The 20,171-nt window shown below is 40.8% G+C and overlaps 1 protein-coding gene across 2 annotated transcripts in view; it reads right to left on the bottom strand.

Annotated features, from left to right (window-relative positions):
* The window catches only part of FAM189A2 (family with sequence similarity 189 member A2), a 74,029-nt gene that overhangs the window by 46,332 nt on the left and 7,526 nt on the right, over nt 1–20,171 (bottom strand). For both annotated transcript variants that reach the window (XM_043891183.1, XM_043891184.1), the window contains exon 2: nt 16,739–16,795. In XM_043891183.1, coding sequence (XP_043747118.1) covers nt 16,739–16,795 — 57 coding nt within the window. The remainder of the gene's footprint in view (nt 1–16,738; nt 16,796–20,171) is intronic.

Here is a 20,171-nt window from a genome sequence, read left to right as displayed (position 1 = left end):
ACAGAAAGCAGAACCGTAACTACCCTGGAAGAATTGGAGATCTGGTTGAATGGATACAGACTTTCCATTGGGAATGATGAGAAAGTTCTGGAAATGGAGAGTACTGCTGATTGCACAGCATTGTACTGAACTGTACCTTCTACTGTACCTGTACAAGGTACTTAATGCCCTTGAACTGTACAGTTTTAAATGGCTAACACTGCAACATTTTAAATATGTATATTTTACCAGGTTTTAAGAATCACAAAATTGTCTCAAAAAGGAAAAGATGTGGAGTCCAATTCCCAATTCACCTCCCCTTGATCCGAAAGTACCCACGGGAACTTGTTTGACCAAGAGAACTCAGCAGAGGTGATATTCTGGGACATCCAGGCTAGATGGTAAGACGCCTGAGCCACATGGGCCTCCTGGAACACTCCTCACAGACATGCCCTCTCGGAAACCATGCTGGGTGGCTGTTACATGAGGAGGTCACATGTTCATGCTCTAGTCAACAGCCCTTGCTGGGCTCCCGGCCATGTACTGAAATATTTAAGGAGGAGATGCTGTGAAGGCTGGGATTTAAGTGAAAACAACACACTGGTAACGGAGAAGAGAAATGGTTAGGGGTGTAGATGAGATGAGTTTGAACATGCGTAGCTGGGCAATGAGTATGGGGTGGGGTGGTTCTATTTCCCACAAATTAGGAGTATATTTGAAATTTTCCATAGCAAAGAAAGAAGAAAAAGGAGGAATAGGAGAAAATAAAAGAGGAGAAGGAGAGGGGAAAGGAGGAGAAACAGAAGAAAAGGAAGAGGAGGAAAGGAGATGGGAGGGAATGAAGACTGAAGAAGCCAATTGGACTTATCTCTTCACAAATTCAATTTCTGGAAAAAGAAAAAAAGTGGCAGAAAGAGTATCCTAGAAAACAGAGGACTAAAGAGACAGAATAGTCCCTGAAATGACTGAAACTTGACTGAGTCCCGACTTCTGGAAAAAAGAACAGGCTTACATAGGAGTATTCACTTTTGGATGATTCATCAAGCTTTACACTTGCACATATAAAAATGTGTACAAATCATATTTCAGTTGAAAACTTTTCTGATTAATAAAAACTGTATAACATTTTGGAATAATTGAGAAAATTTAAATACGGGCTGAATATTAGATGGCATTAAGAAATTAAAAATAATTTTCTTACTTATGACAATGTTACTATGGTGAGGTAGAAGAATGTCTTATTTTTAGGAGATAACTCCTAAAGCACACGGAGGTAAAGTACCACACATCTGAAACTTCAAAATAGTTCTATATAAAATATTTATATATAAACATAGCAAGTAAGGCAAAATGTTAAAAGCTATTGAATCCAAGTGGAAAGTATATGAGAACTCATTATGTTATTTGCTCAACTTTTCTGTAAGTTTGAGAATTTTCATAATAAAACATTTTAAAAAAATATTGAAGAGGCTTTTGCAGGTGCAAAAGTAACAAGCAGCAGAAGCATGTGCCCATCAGCTATTACTAAAGAACTTCTTTCTAAAAGAACTGAGTCATCTACCTGGGGAAACAGGGCTCCTGATGGAACAGTCCCTCCAAGTCAAATCTTCTTTTTGGCATAAAAGGATTATCTGCTTCTCTCAAGCACACTTTATTTTTTTTTTCCATTTATTTTTATTAGTTGGAGGCTAATTACTTTACAATATTGTAGTGGTTTTTGCCATACATTGACATGAATCAGCCATGGATTTACATGTGTTCCCCATCCCGATCCCCCCTCCCACTCAAGCACACTTTAAAGCCTGTCCACTCAGCAGCACAGAGCTCCCAGGCAACCCTCCCACCCCTTAAGAGATAAGCCTGCTGTGAAAACACACCCACAAAAGCAAGGGTAGTGATTAAGAGCATGGGCTCTAGAGAGATACCACCTAAAAATGGGTATCCCAACTCTGTTATTACTAGCTATGTGACCTTGGGCAAATTGCTTAACCTCTCTGTGTCTTGGTTTCCTCAGAATGAAGATACTAGTAACATCTTATAGGATTAGTGGGTTAATATGAATACATACATCTCACTTGTATGTTTATTATTATTATTACAAATTACTACAAACAGTAAAATACTACCAACCCAGTTCTTCAGTCATAATTAGAATGAATAAAGGGTCAACAGACATTCAAAAACATAACAGCCCCCAAAAAAGGACCAAGATGTCATGGAGACCCGCATGGAGAAAACATGCTCACTCACACAACAGAAAAGAAAAATACAAAGAAATAAAAAGTGTAAGACTTTGAAAAGTTAAGGAACAAAGTAGCTCAACTCAAGAGGTCCAACATCTGATTACTGGGTGTTCTAGAAAGACAGAGCAGAGCAAATGGAGGGAAGGAAATAACCAAAGAAATAATATAGGAAACTGCTTCGTGTCGAAAAAGAAAGTTAAGTCGCTCAGCTGTGTCTGACTCTTTGCGACCCCATGGCCTGTAAGCTACCACACTCCTCCGTCTAAGAAATATATCTTCAAATTTAAAAAAAAAAAAAAAAAGAAATATATCTTCAAATTTTAAAAAACTCAAGAGTAAAAATAGTCCAAAAGTATGAAGGAAAAAAGACCCACATATAAATATACCTTTAGGTTATTTCAGAAGACTGCCAGAAAAATTATCAGAAACTTGGAAATGGGCAAAAGAAATTACTGGGAGTTCCATTTACCTATTCAGTTATTTGGCCATTTTACAACTCCGGAGAGGCAGAGCTTAAGTTGTAGATTCTTCTTCGGTAAGGATGGAAACAAAATCTGTCCAATGTAATAGAAAAACCTTGAGATTTACTGCTGTATATCTACCAGTTTTCTATTTATCCCAGCAGTCTCCTCCTAACATCACCTATGAATACTGAGCTTCTCAACTGTGCTTTGAACCAATTTTCCCTTGTTACTGACACATGTTCATTTTGTACTGGCCTGAGAGTCATGGTTTTATCTTCTGAAAATTAAACTTTATCAATACCAAGGTAAAGAGAAGATCCTAAAAGCTTCCAGATAGAAAAAAAGAGGTCGCCTGCTAAGGAACGTGAAGAAGGAAATGACAACCCATCCCAGTATTCTTGTTTGGAGAACCCTATGGATGGAGGAGCCTGGTGGGCTACAGTCCATGGGGTCACAAAGAGTTGGACACGACTGAGCGACTAACAGAACAACAACTAAGCAACAAGAATCAGATTTACATCAGGGACAACAGTCATCAAGCAGTGCCTTCAAATCTTGGAAGGAAAATCATTTGAACCCAAAATTCTACATGCAGCCAAACTATCATTCAAATGGGAGGGCAAAACAAAGATACATCAAGCATTCAAACTCTTAGAGAGCTCCTTTCCCTCACATTCTTCATGAAAATTTTGGTGGTTCAGTCAGTAAAGAATCCGCCTGCAATGCAGGAGACCTGGGTTCACTCCCTGGGTTGGGAAGATCCCCTGGAGAAGGGCATGGCAACACACTCCAGTATTCTCGCCTGGAGAATCTCTGTGGACAGAGGAGCCTGGAGGGCTGCAGTCGTGGGGTCACAAAGAGTCAGTCATGAATGAGCGACTAAGCACAGCACAGCACATTCTCTGGCAAAATGAAAAGGGAATTCAAGAAAAAAGAATGTGTGAGGCATGAGATCTAATGGCTCTAATCCAATGATATCAAGAAAATATTTAGATGACATTTGTATAGGATATCTAGGAAACAATTAAATCCAAACCAGAATAGGAAGTTAATAGTCTTAAGAAGGTCCAAAGGGGGAAATAAAACAACTAGCAGAAAGAGTATGATTAAGAAGCTAGATGAATAAAACTCAACTTAAGAGTCAACGGATTTTCAATAAAGTTCCAAGATAATTCAATGAGGAAAGAACAGGTTCTTCAACAAGTGATGCTGGGACAACTGGATATCCACCTGCAAAAGAATGAACTTGGACTACTGATACAGGATATGCAAAAGTTAATTCAAAACAGATTATGGACCTAATCATAAGTGAAAACAATATAACAATATAACACAGAGGAAAATATACGAATAAATCTCCATGACCATGGGCTAGAACAGGCTTCTTATTAATAGATATGACAGTATAGCAACAAAAGAACTTCATCAAAATCAAAAACTTTTGTGCTTTAAAGGATGCCATCAAAAAAGCCAAAAGACAATTCACAGAATGAGAGAGAATATTTGCACATCAAATATCTGATAAGGAACTTGCAAAGGGAAACTGGTTAATTCTCTAGTTGTGATGATGCTATTCTCATCATAATAGCATCATCACAACTAAGAGAATTATCCTGAGCCAAAGACATGCAAATGGCCAGTAAACACACAAAAATGCTCAACATCAAGTCAAAAACACAATGAAGTACCACTTAACACCCATAAAGATGGCCACAATAAACAAGATAGACAGTAATAAGTGTTGACAAAGATGTAGACAAATTGAGACCTGCATGCACTGCTGATGGAAATGTAAAATAAAAGTCATTTCAGAAAACTGGTCTTCAAAATGTTGAATGTATACCATATGCCTCAGCAATTCCACCTCAAGGTTTATAGCCAAAAGAAATGAAAACATGCCCACAAATAAACTTGAACACCAATGTTCACAGTGGCATTATTCATAGTAGACAGAAAGTGGAAATGTCTATCAACTGATGAATAGATAAATTAACTGTGGTTAATGATATTCCATTAATGGAATATCATCCAACAATAAAAAGGGGGAAAGTATTGATACATACTATAACATGATGACCCTTAAAAATATTGTGCTTAAAAATTTGCTAAGTTAAAGAAACCAGTTACAAAGGATCACATATTATATGATTCTATTTGAAATACCAAAAATAGGCAATTTTAAAGAGACAGATAGTGGTTGCCTAGGGCTGGGAATATTGAGGGGAAATGAGGAGTGACTTCTAATGGGTACAGGGTTCCTTTGGGGGATAATCTGAAAATGTTGTAAAATTGATGGTGGTGGGGGTTGTGTATATCTATGAACATGCTAACAACCATTGAAATGTACAGTTTAAATGGGTAAATGTTATGGTGTGTCAATTATATCTCCATAAGGTATTTAAAAATATAAGAGGGCTTCCTTGGTAGCTCAGTGGTAAAGAATCCACCTGCTGATGCAGGAGACAAGGGTTTAATCCCTGGTCCAGGAGGACCCCACATGCCTTGAGCAGCTAAACCCACGTGCCACAACAATTGGGTCTGTGCTCTAGAGCCTGGGAGCCGCAGCTACTGAAGCCCGCGAGCCCTACAGCCGGTAGTCGGCAACAAGAGAAGCCACCGCAGTGAGAAGCCCCTGCGCTGCAACTAGAGAGCAGCCCCTGCTCCCTGCAACTGGAGAAAAGCGTGCACAGCAACGAAGACCCAACACAGCCAAAAATAAACGCATAAATAACACATTTTTAAAATACAAGAAGCCGCTAGATGACTTCTGAGATTAGGTGACTTTTTCTTTTCTTGTCAACTAGAAAAAAGAATCATTTAAAAACTCTAGTAAAAACACAAATCTACATATCAGAGTCACAGTCCAAAACGGAAGCAAACTAAAATATGACATGATACCAAGCAAACGATAGAGAATAAAAGAGAATAACAGATTTGACTTGGAGGCTCGAAACTATTCTTAAACACAGTTTAAAATCCTTTAAACACAGGATTAAATTTCCTTCTCTCTAGATCCCATCATTTCTTCCCGGTGCTACAGAAAGTAATACAGCTGATCCCTCGAACAAGCAGGACTCATGGGCATCAACAGAAAACCACTTTGTTTTTTTCCCCAATGTGGGGTGGCTCCCACTTTGTAGAGCTAATTCTTCCTGACCGCTTAGATGAAATTTGAGGCTGGGTGCATGATTCTTCTGGACAATATCAGTGACAAAAAGTCCTCCTCCGGGTACTTCGAGTCACAAAAAGTCCCATTTTGGTAATTAAAATATCCAGACCTGTGTCCCCGTCAAAACCTGAAACCGCACTTAAATTTCAGTTTCTTTCCGTCTCATCTTCTCATTGTAGGGAGCAAGCAAGCCTGCGGTGGGAACGGCAGGGGAAAGAGACAACCTTCTCGGTTTCCCTGCTTTTTGTGTCCACTTCTCCTGAAGCCTGCCAGGTACAGCTCTGCCACCCTGGAGAGGAGGGAGCCAGAGCAGGCCAGGCCAAGCGGGTACACAGGTGAGCGGAAAGGAGAGTTCCCACGACTGTTCACAACTGGCCCTGGCAGGTGCTTAGAGAGACTGCTGAATGGGGCTTCCACTGGCTCCTCCGAGATACCCACTTCGGAACCTGCAGTTCTCTTAACATAGGCATCCCGCAGAGCAGGCCCAGCCTCTCTCTGCTGTGGCCCGCTCGCTCCTCTAAGGGGCTCTCTGGGGCAGGATATAAGCTCACCCCAGGCCTACTCTGTCTTACAGGGCCCCAGCCCTCTGGTCAGTTCGAAGTATGCATCGTGGGTTTGGTCTGTGAAAGTACAATTACTTCCCAACTGCAGTCTTCCCAACTGAGAGTCTTTCCCAACTCTCAGCCTCAAGGCACTCCAGCCCACCCTTCGAATTCCCCAGGCAGGAGTCTGACACCGGTCTAGTCAACCACTGTGAGACGCCTCTCAGGCTGTCCACTGCTTACCGTTAAGCACCTCTCCCCTCCCCTGCACAGAGGTGGAACTCAATGCCAGAGCAACTCAGTAACTTTCTCCAAACATTTGTCTCTTTAACCCCTAATCTTTTTATAGTCTGGGGGGTGGAGATCAGCTAAGGACTGCAAAACTGGTTTTCACCCAGAAACTTTGCAAGTCCTCCTTAGATAGTCTAACACACTGAAATGTGGGAGCTGTTGACACCAGTTGTATTTTGGCCTCAAGTGGATCTGGAAAGCAAGAATCTAACTATAACATCCTATTTCAACCATATTCATATAATGAAAACATTATAAACGCTATTATCGGTTTTCACTCTTTTAGAAACAGTTTACAAAGTTTAAACATGCAAGTGGTATAGTTTAGTTCTAAGAGCAAATGTTAATGCTAACGCACTGACTATATAAAGGAAATGAATGGTATTACTATCAAGAGGAGGTAGAAGGGGGAAGAGGCAGAGCTAACTGCTAATTTCTTTATCTTATAAAAGAGAGAATCAGGGACTTCTCTGGTGGTCCAGTGGTTAAGAATCTGCCTTCCAATGCAGGAGATGTGGGTTCAGTCCCTGGTCAGGGAACTAAGATCCCACATGCCGTGTGGCAACTTGGTCTATGAAAGTACAATTACTTCCCAACTGCAATAAAGTACAAATAATTGTATTTTTCACAGATGAAGCCCACGAAGCATACTTCCACTGAGCCCACGTGCCTAGAGCCCACACTCCCCAGTGAGAAAAGGCCCCGTGCACTGCGCCTAGAGAGAGCCCAAGAGTGGCCACAGAGACCCACACAGCCAAGAAGAAGAGAGAGAATCAAAAGATACTACTCCAAGTTGATGAAGAAACAGAACTTTATGATATTATTTAAAATAATAAAGCCATCAATAGGAGAAACAAACATAATTTCAAAAATAGAAAAGGAAGATAGGTAGGAGAGAATAAGCATCACCCATGACTCACCTTTAGTGAGATGTAGACAACCTCCAGGCACAGTACAATCAGAGAGAAACTAAAATGGTCAATTTGGGGGAATGTAGTCACTCTTGGGTGCTGACTGCATTCACAAACATGCACAGAGGTCTAACTATCACTTTCAATAAGAGTAAGAAGAGAAAAAAAAAAAGAAAAAAAGAGTAAGAAAGTTAATGAGCTCCTCTTTTTTTAAAAGGTTTATTTTCTCTTAAAAGGCACTTAGCAAATTATAAAAGTCATAATGTCACAGTGGTATGCTTGAAATATATATATGGTATCTGTGTGTGTGTATATATGTTACATATATACATATGTTTGAGACATACACATATACTGTATTATGTATACATATCACATATAAATATATTTTATAGATATAGACATAAGAGAAATAGAGAATAATCTCAGAGAGGTGATTTGTTTATTATGCCCTCAATTATACACCTAATTATGCGACCCCTATCAGATCCAGGTCTGACTCAAATCTACCCTCTTTCCCCTTTACCAACATGCACCAATACCTGCTAATACACAATGTCCATTTATAAATTCTTCTTCTCTGTTCATTAAAGAGCTCTACAAGGCAAGCTTTGGTATCCTTATTGAGACCCAATTCCACACGACCCTAGCCCTGTTCCCTAATTCTCTTATGTCTATATCTATAAAAACTATCAAGTAGTTCACAGAATCCACAGGGACAGGCTCAGAAATCCGGGAAAGAGCCAAGTGAACCTGGGTGCTGGGACCTCTACCAAGGTCATGCCACAGGAAAGCCAGGGCCCTGGCTGCCAGCCTTGGATGCCAGTGGCCTCTTCTGCCTGATGAAATCTAAGCTGCCCTGGCTATTCTGCATCAGCAGCTCCAGCTTCCAAGTCCTGGGCAGAGGCTTCAGTGGAGAGAGGTCACGGGCCCCCACTCTGGCTCCCAGCCTTCAGGAGGGCAGGCGTCTGGCCTCAGAGGCTTCCGGCTGGGGGCAGGGTCCTGCCTCTCATCAAGACACACACAAGGGCAGATAAACAGACCCTCAAAATGGAGATTAAATATGCAGATACCAGCAGCCAGAACCCAAAGAAAATAGGGAAGCTAAAACATCCTCCACTTCATCCACATATCCTCTGCAGATATAAACTGGAAAATCAGTCTCCCTCCTGCCCATTCCCACTGCACTCAATGGACGTGCCTACTCTCAACAGCTTCTTACACATCTTTTCAGGAACTTTTCATGTAACTGAAAACACACATATGATTCCCCAGATGTTTTGAAAAAACACAAGTGGCACCATATACATTATTCCATTATTCCATATACTATTTACATTATACCATGACTTTTCATGTAACATCTATTTTAAGATGCTCCATGATTCAAAATGGTTTCCTCCCTTGCCCCAGATAGTCACAGTTCACGTAGTTGTCTGAGAGTCATATTCAGAAACTGATCACTATGGTCTGTCGGGTCCAGAAAGCCTGGACGCAGGATAGTCAGAAGGCCCCTCAACAACCCAGACACATACTACAGTGTGTCTGAAATATACTTGGAAACACTCCAGCACAGACAGGGTAATACCATGTACATACTGACTGGTCGAGCTACACCCTCAGGATGACCAAGAATTCATATTCCAGGGTACTCAGCTGGCACTTACAAAAAAAGCCACACTCCAGAAGCTGCTGCTTTTATCTTTACCTCCCAACAGCACCCAAGCAGATTTGCTAGGTGAGCAGTGACAATGGAAATGGGTTTCCAAATGATGAAATTCTTGGCTTGCTCAATGAGCGTAAAGGATGTTAAAAATGAGTCCCCATGAAATTTATGATAAGAATTAAAACCAACATCCCTTTCAGTCCCTGTGTTAATTAATTCTGGGAGTGGCCATGCTCTTCTGATAGTATAGTAAGCAATACTAAGAACAAAAAAACAGTAACTTAGCTACTTGCTCTAAGAAATACTTGTTCCTCAAAGGTAAGATTGTGAGCCAACTAAAACAGTTATCAAAACTAACAGCTTACTCATCAAATGGCTTAGGTCATTTTGTAAAGCAAAGCCTTGATTCTTCCCAGAAAGGAGTTGCACAATTTTTTCTCATTTCTGATTGCCTCCTGGGAGAGGCGATCAGAGCAGAGAAATAACAGCTCTATTGCCAATAGATAAACCCAAACCCAGTCTAGGTAAAGTCATGATACCTAAATGAATATTTTGTTGCCACAGATTACACACTAAACTGAGAGATCAGATCTCGGAGATTGATTTTCTCAATGAATGATGAAAAACAATGCATAAGGTGCTTGCCTCACCTTATATTTTGTAGTTTCCTTGTGCATTCGTGTCTTTGTTCCTCATTGAGATCCTGAGGGATGGTTGATTTCCCACTGTACAGATGAGGAAACTGAGTGGATAAATTCCTTATCCAAAAAAAAAAATTCCTTATCCACTCACTGATTGAAAGGGACAAGACTAAGCCCCAAAACTTATCTTTTGTCACCTTCTGTCTGGTATTTTTGAGTCAAGGGCAAAATTCCTTAAGCTTTTGCCACTCGGGAACGTGAAAAAAAAAAGTAGACAGTCAGCAATAAGGAAATAACATTTAAATTATGTTACACATACACAGCACTGTTGGCCACAGAGAAATACGTACTAATTTGCCAATGGAGGAGGTGATGTGCTAGCACAATGAAACAAGCAATGGACCAGGAATCAAAGCTCCTAGCTTCTTTCTAATAATAGCTCATCTGTTTGGGAAGTGGACAAGCCAGTTAACTCCTAAGCCACTGGTTCATTATCTACAAAACAAGAATAATACCTGCCATAGAAATCATACAAGAAAGGTAAATGAAAGAACTTGGTAAACTCTTATGCACTATATGCATACAAGAGAGTAGTATTAATAATTCTAAAGAGTGAGAAAAGCCCTCCATATTTATGCCTTAAAACACCAAGTGTGGGGACTTCCCTGGTGGTCTAGTGGTTAAGAACCCATGTTCCAATGCAGGGGACATGAGTTTGATACCTGGTTGGAGAACTAAGACCCCACATGCCCTGGAGCAACTAGGCCCGCTCAGCAACAAGAGAAGCCCAGGAGCCACAACTATAGCAAAGCCCACGTGCCACGGCGAAGATCCAACACAGCCAAGAATAAACATGTTTTTAAAATACCAAGTGTGAAACAATCATAATACTTCAGTTTATGTGCAGGAGTTTATAAAAACCTGATGAAAATGACCATCTAAAGTTAAAACACCATCAGGTAACTACAGAGGATTTTGGACACCTAAAATATGAGAGCTAGAAGGACTCTTAAAAGAGAGTGTTCTAAGTCCTTCATTTTATAGAATGGGAAATGAAGAGATTTCCCCAAGACCATCCAATAATTAGTGGTAACATGTCAGCATTAAAATACAGGTTTCTTGAACTTTCAAACCAGGGAGCTCATTCCAAATTATTAACAACCGTGAAATAGACTTCAAAGAACCAAACTGCACAAAGCCAGAGCTTCAGAGTTCCTTTTATAAATGGACAGATTCCTAAACGGTGCCGAGGTATTCTGCCCCCCTCCTGTTCTTTATGTCATCAGGAATGAAAGGGCCACTACCTATCCTGCACCATAACCCACCTATATGTATATTTCCGACTATCTAGTGATGCCAATTTGTCAATCTCTTTTGACAAAAGGGTCTGGATGTTCCATTACTCTTCCTGTGAGGCACAATAAGATGGAAAGAAACTGGATCCCCAAATGGTTTCATCAAGAAGGACCATCTTACCAACCTAGTCTACTGGGACTATTGGCGGAGGGAAAATAAAATCTCTGTATACCTTATGCATGCCATTTTTTGAGGCTCTTTGGGGAATGAGGTTTTACCCTAAATACTATAATCTTGAAGTCAGAAGAGAAACTGATGGATCGTTTTCTAAAAAGAGCCAATTCACTCACTTCTCCTATTTTTAGTCTAGGGTTCAAATCAACAGGACCCCCAGTTGAGAATAAACCACATACATAACCTAAGAACATCACTCGGGCAGAATCTTCTTCATTCTTGGTGCTAGAGAATAAAGCTGTCTTTGATAGTCATTGAAGGTCATATTCATCCCCTCTGTTCCAAACTGACAAGAAAAATAAAAATAACTATAGCTCAAATTAGCCCTTCATAAGCAACCAAAACTGTAGGCAGCATGCCTGACTGGGCTTTCACAGTGGTGACTGATACCAAGCATACCACCAAAGAAAAACACCGGTTACTGAGGTTGCTGCCCCAGAGTGAGACCCTTCCACTCCCTCAAACAGAAACCAATGAGTCTTAATCTTTAAGTTTCAGGAGGAAGCTGCAAAGAAAAAAAGAAAAACAGAGACTGACCTCTAGTAGAACTTCAGCCTCATTATATGTTCACTGTAATGCATTAGTATGTTAGGACACAACCACCTGCGCCATGACACTTGATGATGGCCATGACCACACCTGGAAAAGCCCATCCAAGGACTGAAAAGGAGAGCTGCGTTAGTTTCAGGTCCCCTGGAACTTGTTACCACGTTCTTGGATAACACATTGGTATTCTTTCCACTCTTTCCAGTTCCCTCCCTTTTACCTCGACTCTCCTATACATTTGGTGCCTCTCACCCAAACTGGGTTGAGAAGTTGACTTGTGAACTAGGTTCCCTCTTCTCTATCCTCTGTCCATCAATTAAAGCTTGTGCTATTCCAGTCTCAGCATGGTTTAATTACTGGCTGTGCAAATCCAATATGAAAACAACTTCCCTGGCTGAGACAGGGGCTCTCTACCTGAGATATCAGGTCCAGTCAACCCATTCTGCAACTATCTTACCAAGACAATTCCCATTTTCCAACTGAGGTGCCTAGGTAAAACAGTCTTTGAGGTCATTCCCAGCACCAAATCTATGATTTCTAAAAAATCTACATTTTATTAGAATGAAAAAATGAATGATAACTAGAAAAAAAATAAGACCATTCTTTTAAAAAAGTTGGATCTTGACGGAAACTTTTCAAGTATTTTTGATAGAACACCCCCAACATACACACACAAATGCATGCACATACACACACCCCAATCCTAATTCCAGTCATAGCCAAAACAGATACAAACATTCACAAAGTATCTCCCAACGTTGTATTTTTGTTCTGGCATCTGAGTATTTTGTCAATAAAAGGAAGAGGACTCAGTGAATGGAAGTTTCCAACTCTGAGTTTCCATGAAAACTAGGGTTTGAAGGAACTAGGTCAAACCAGCCCTTCTTTGTTCAAACCAGTATAAACCTGATGTAATCACTGAAACAACACAAAAAGGAGCACAAATGCAAACAGCTCTCAAGAGGAAGTGCTCAAGTGTTCTAGACCAGTGTGCCCACAGCCACTCAAACCTGAGAACAGCTTGCCACTGGAAAGCCCCTGAAAAGACCAACCAGCCCCCTCCCAAAGTCCGCCGCCAAAATCCTCGCTAACCCCCTAAAGTTAAAAGCAGGTAAACACAAAGTTCAGAGGACCAAAACAAGTGAGAAACATTTAAGACAAGAAGAGAAACTTTGAGAACTAACCCAGAACCTAAACAGCTTATTGGTTGCCAGAGTAACCCCACTGTTCAAAAAGAAGTATGTCTTGAGCCCCCTGGTCCTGGGGAGAGACTCCTGTCCTCACAGAACTGACTGACCATCTACTGGGGACACAGGAGAGGTTTGCCCAGGAAAAGCACTGAGGCTGCTCTCAGAGCGAGGAGCCAGTACTCAGAGGTTGGGACCGGGTGAGGGGCATGGAGGAGGGGCCACTCAATCAGGGTGGTTCAGGAAGGGATCTCTCCCTCAAAATGACTGCTGAGCTGAGATCCAGAAGAGGAGGGAGCTAAGCAAACAGATGGTCCTAGTCTGTGAAGGACAGCCCGGCTGTGCCAGGGTCAGAAGACACCCCGTAGGTAGAGTGTGGGATGTGGCGGTGGGTAGGGCTGTAACTCGGACCAGCTCAGCTGGGGTCTGTGATGAAAACACACGGGCACTTCTGGTTTCTCTAAAGAACACAGCCTCCCACTCAAATCATCCAACCACAGATTCCCTAAACTCACAAAGGGCGATGCTTGTGGGGCAAAAAAAGAAAAAAAAAAGTTATCCACTGGGAGGGGGGCGGGCAGGTTTGATTCCTGCATTGGGAAGATCCCCTGGAGAAGGGAATGGCAACCAACTCCAGTATTCTTGCCTGGAGAATTGCATGGACAGAGGAGCCTGGTGGGCTATAGTCCATGTCTAACTCGCAAAGAGTTAGACACAACTGATTAACACATACACATTATTTAACTTATATGCAGAGTACATCATGAGAAACGCTGGGCTGGAAGACACACAAGCTGGGATCAAGATTGCCGGGAGAAATGTCAATAACCTCAGATATGCAGATGACACCACCCTTATGGCAGAAAGTGAAGATGAACTAAAAAGCCTCTTGGTGAAAGTGAAAGAGGAGAGTGAAAAAGTTGGCTTAAAGCTTAGCATTCAGAAAACTAAGATCATGGCATCTGGTCCCATTACCTCATGGGAAATAGATGGGGAGACAGTGGAAACAGTGTCAGACTTTATTTTTCTGGGCTCCAAAATCACTGCAGATGGTGACTGCAGCCATGAAATTAAAAGACGCTTACTCCTTGGAAGGAAAGTTATGACCAACCTAGATAGCATATTAAAAAGCAGAGACATTACTTTGTCAACAAAGGTCCATCTGGTCAAGGCTATGGTTTTTCCCGTGGTCATGTATGGATGTGAGAGTTGGACTGTGAAGAAAGCTGAGTGCCGAAAAATTGATGTTTTTGAACTGTCGTGTTGGAGAAGACTCTTGAGAGTCCCTTGGACTGCAAGGAGATCCAACCAGTACATCCTAAAGGAGATCAGTCCTGGGTGTTCATTGGAAGGACTGATGCTGAAACTGAAACTCCAGTACTTTGGCCACCTCATGCGAAGAGTTGACTCATTGGAAAAGACCCTGATGCTGGGAGGGATTGGGGGCAGGAGGAGAAGGGGACGACAGAGGATGAGATGGCTGGATGGCATCATCAACTCGATGGACATGAGTTTGAGTAAGGTCCGGGAGTTGGTGATGGACAGGGAGGCCTGGCGTGCTGCGATTCATGGGGTAACAAAGAGTCGGACACGACTGAGCTGAACTGAAGGCTCAAATGACCTACTGATATACTCACAAAATTTTCCTTTGCACAATTCCTGTCAATTAAATTATCTTCTTTATAAATTGATGTTAATTAACATTTCAGAATAATCACTAAATGGCCTTCTAAATACATACTCTTAACAATCAAAACATAGAAGCTCAAATGTCCAACAGACTCAACAACCAAAGGTAATATAGAAATATGACAAAAAGCTACTTAGCAATTCTGAGTGACAGGCATATGAACTCCTTGCTCAGGAAAACATAATAGCTACTGATATGAACTTAATTTAATATTAAACAGAAAAAGCAGGCACATGATATGCACAAACTGGTTACAACTTTGTGACAAAGTTCATATACTTATCAATGAAGATGAGAAATATATTTTTATTAGGGTTATTTTCAGTTAAAATTGCTTGAGCTCACAGAATAAATTCACAAGGCAACTTTCCACAAGAAAAGAGTGTTAAAGAAAGAAATGTTTTAAAAGGTGGACTTTCTTAATATCTATCTAGAACAAGCAGTCACTCTCTTCACCATTTGAAATTTTAAAAGTAAAAATAGCATTAGATAGATAGTTTTCTGATATTAATTTTTTTTCTGATTTTAATTTATTTAAATACCTGAGGTTCACTGAGCTTCAATAATGACCCAATGGAAAAGGACAGTGCCAAGATGACGCGTATAGTGAAATACTAGTATAAACACTGAACACCATCAAAAATTTTTATGCAGAGACTGTAACCTAGAGAGTTGTTGCAAAACAAACCTCAGGCACACGTAGCACACGCCACAAGATTCATGCAAAGCCTCCTTTTCTCCTATCCTGCAGTCTAATATATTAAAATACTGCATCAATAATTTGTTCCTTCTGGAAATATTAGCAAAGTTTCACCAAATGGGATGTGAAATGTTATAAAATGTTGCCTGCATTGTCTTCTGGGTCTGAAAACTCTCCAGGTTAGTTTTTCAAGACACAGTACCATTATTCTCATTGTATTTTAAAATGTTCTCCTCCTCCTTGTATGTAAGAATTTAACTAGTTTTATATTTGTTACCCATCACCTTGTAAGCAGTAGTCTGAAGGACAGTCTGGCTGGATTAAGTATATTTACAGAATGCGTTTAGAAAATTATTTAACCCTATCTTGAAATGGGTAGGAGAAAAATAAAAAGAGATGCTATACAGAAAAAATAATTTTTATTTATACTTCATATCAAATTGCCTAGATCCTCTACCTCATCCTTGTACGTTAGCCTCTCTGCACATTTGTCTATTTTTTATAGCATTTACTGAATCAAAAGGACACAGCAAATAAAAACAAAGGATGAATTGTACACTTTAAAATGGTGCATTTTATACTATGTGAGTTTTACCTCAATACCTTAAAAAAGGACAAAGTCAATAATATATGCCTCTACTGCCATGAAAATATATGTGATAAGATATAATAGATGTGATAAAGAGAGAATATAGGGAATCTAAGCAAGGAATTTCTGAGATTATCCAACCAAAACATTATAACAATAAAAAATAATGTATTCACGATTGAAGCTGAGATTTCCTTTAAAAGAATGAGAAAGAAAAAGAATGTGGAGAACCTCCTCAAGACTGGCTAAGAGTTGATAATTGTTGAAGTTGAATGACCGGTACAGGGAGTCCATTATATCATTCCCTCCACTTCTGTGTATGATCAGAATGTTCAGAGTAAGCCGTTTAGTTTTGCTTTGCTTTGTGTTTGTTATATCTTTACAACAGAGCTAATCCTGGAACTTGAAACACACATATAGCAAAATTATCATCTCACTTTACTATTATGAGAACATCTGGATAATAGTGTCCATTGTTAACTTCTTTTTTTAAGAAACAAGAAAGCTTTAGCATTTCAACAATTTGCCTCTATACACTTCACAAACAGCACATTTTACAAAGGGTAAAAATTTATAAGATCAGTACATACCAGGAGTATCATAGGTCGCTTCCATGTTGTTAATCCTATGATTCCAGAGAGTATCACCTACAAGGATAAACAGTATCAGAAATCTAGAAAAGGGGTCAGTTCCAATAACTAATCCCCAATCTCTAAAGTATATATTTTTAAAAATACATGAAACTTCAAAGACTTCTACCTCAAACATTTAATATTCCTATTGATTACATGGGCCCTGGTAGACCATCTTGGACTATCTTTGATGTCCATGGTCCTAAAATGTTTTCACTGACTCTATGTTTTTTCTTAAGGTCAGTTAAGAACACACAAACAGAACATAGCCTACCTTCTAATAAATGAAGGAATCAGTATTTCCCATCCAGGCTTCCGGCCCCCAGTAGCACCTAATCTGTAGCCAGAGTCAGCCTCATAAGAAGAACGTCTGGGGCTTCCCTGGTGGCTCAAGGGTAAAGAATCTGCCTGTCAATGCAGGGGGCAGGGGTTCAATTCCTGGTCCGGGAAGATCCTACATGCCATGGAACAACTAAGCCCATGCAACACAGCTACTGAGCCTGGGCTCTAGAGCCAGTGAGCCGCAACTGCTGAAGCCTGCTCACCTGGAACCCATGCTCCATAAGAAAAGCCTCTACAATGAGAAGCCTGCAGACCTCAACTACAGAATAGGCCCTGTTCGCCACAACTAGAGAAAGTCCAAGTGCAGCAACAAGACCCAGTGCAGCCATAAGTAAAGAAATAAAAGTCGTTTTTGTTTTAAAAAAAAAAAAAAGAAGAAGAAGAATGCCTGGCCACAACCCTCCCTTCATTAGGTAGGTACCCATCCTTCATGCATGCGTGCTAAGTCACTTCAGTTGTTTCTGACTCTTTGCAACCTTAGGGACCACAGCCCTCCAGGCTCCTCTGTCCATGGGATTCTCCAGGCAAGAATACTGGAGCAGGTTGCCATTTCCTTCTCCGAGGATCTTCCCAACTCAGGGATAGAACCCACGTCTCTTAAGTCTCCTGCCTTGGCAGGTGGGTTCTTTACTACTAGTGCCAGCTGGGAAGCCCCATCCTTCATGGGGCAAGTCAATTCCTCAAAATGGTAAACAAGGCCTTTCAGGATCTTCCCCCGCCTACTTCTCAAGCCTGGTTTCCACATATCCCTACTCCACCCACCACACACCCTCCTTCCAGGCATATCTGTCTTTCCTCAGACTGGCCAGGCTCTAGACATTCTAGGACTTTGTGCTTCTCTTTGCCACTGAAATCTCTCCTCTCAACTCCCCTACACTCTCCTGCCTGAGAACTCCTATGCATTCTGCAAGGCCTCAACTCACAGTCACCTTCTCTGTTCAGCCTTATTAATCTCAACACCCCACCCTCCTAGAAGCCCTCTACACATAATTTTTCTCCCCCCAAAATATCATATCATTTTTGTCTTGCCCACTGACTGTGAACTCCTGTCTTGTCTCTCTGAATCCCCAGCTCCTAGCATAGTGCTTGTCACATGACTGGCAAGTTGAAAATGTTCTTGAACACTTATTCCACAAAGGGGGAGGGAATACAGTGAGAAATATCTCATGTTGCAGAATGATATGTCAGTAAACAACCTAAACATCCTCAGTAAAGAAGAACTAGCATTTTGCCAAAACATAACATGGAAGCCACCATCAGCCCTTTGAATAACACAGTTCATAAGCAGGTCAGAAAGGATGAGCAAAGTAATTATTCAGCCCAGGGACAGTCTGATACCATCGGAACACATTTATCTTTGTGTATGAAGTAAAGTGAATCTCCTGAATGCAGTTATGAGGATTTTCTTTCAAGTGCACTTTTTACCAAAATCACTCAAATGCACTATTTCACAAGAACTTTTTATTTAACTCAAAGGATCACAGTGCTACTTGAAATCCAAAGCTCACAGGCCTGCCTGCAATACTCTCAATTCTCCATTTATTGACTGAGGGCAAGCATTTCACAACAAACCAGCAGAGGACAAGTCTACCCACTTATATCGAGGACGAGAAATACATATGGGCAGACAGGGGACCGCTTCTTTGTATATATCTATGTTTAAACATACTCTCAGCAGCCTGTTTTGTGCACTATATACTTTCATCATCTTAAATTCAATAGGATATTTCCTTCCTTTAAATGATTTCTTCCAGGAAACATACTAGGTGGGGCTCATCTAGACCAGGGGTCCCCAACCCCTGGGTGAGTACTGGTCTGTGGCCTGTTAGGAACCGGGACACACAGCAGGAGGTAAACGGCGGACCAGTGAACGAGCTTCATCTGTATTTACAGCCACCCCCCACTGCCTGCATTACCGCCAGAGCTCTGCCTCCGGTTAGATCAGGGGAGGCATAATAAACGTTAAGAGCATCAGTCATTCTGAAATCATCCCCTCCCCATCTGTGGGAAAAACTATCTTCCACAAAACCAGTTCCTGGCGCCCAAATCGTTGGGGACTGCTGGTCTAGTGGGCCTGGGTTGCTTCTACTTACAACCTGGAACTTGAAATCCATGAGGCCTTGCGGTTCAGGTTCCTTAACGTGGATTTTAAGTATACACACACATGCACAGGGGTGTGATTCTTACCAAAAAAAATCATAAAACACACTCTTCCTCCTCCTCCTCCTCCTCTTTTTCTCTCTCAACAAATACTTCATTGGAAATCACTTCATGCTTACTGGACTAGCTGTCATTCATTTCCATTTAATGGCTACATAATATTCCTTTGTCTAGCCAGCAGCTAAGGTATTCAATCATCTGCATATTCATGGGTATTTACTCTTTTTTCAATTTATTGCCCTCACTAACAACATTGCCAAAAAAAAAAAGAAACAATGTTGTAGTAAACATCATGGACATATATCCTTACAAACAAGTGCTTTTTATTTCTGGTTGACTAAAGATGCTGGGAGGAATTGGGAGCAGGAGGAGAAGGGGACCACAAAAGATGAGATGGCTGGATGGCATCTCCGACTCGATGGACATGAGTTTGAGTAAACTCCAGGAGTTGATGATGGACAGAGAGGCCTGGCGTGCTGCGATTCATGGGGTCGCAAAGAGTCGGACATGACTGAGTGACTGAACTGAACTAAAAGTCCCAGGAGTAGTATTGCTAAAGTTGAAAGGAGCGTATGTGTATAAATAAATACATGAATAAATAAAATATTTTGATAGATTGTGATAGATACAATTTCAAATGAAGGGTCTCTGGGACAAAAGAACTGAGCTTTCTTTCTTTTTTCCTTTTAGGGAGACTTAGCATATATAAGCAAACTAAATTTAAAACATAATTGTTAAAAAAGTACAAAAAGTACTTGACAAATAAGAAATATCAACAATCTCAAAATATATATGTCAAAGAAACGTAAGACCTCAGTAGGAAGAAATAAAACCTTATTGAACAATATTAAATAAAGATCCAAACAAATCAAGACCTATATCACATTCA

The sequence above is a fragment of the Cervus elaphus genome, chromosome 29 (assembly GCF_910594005.1).
Source record: "Cervus elaphus chromosome 29, mCerEla1.1, whole genome shotgun sequence".
In the NCBI taxonomy this organism is placed as follows: Eukaryota; Metazoa; Chordata; class Mammalia; order Artiodactyla; family Cervidae; genus Cervus; species Cervus elaphus.
The sequence above is the reverse complement of the archived record's forward strand: the minus strand, read 5'-3'. Positions and strand labels throughout refer to the sequence as shown.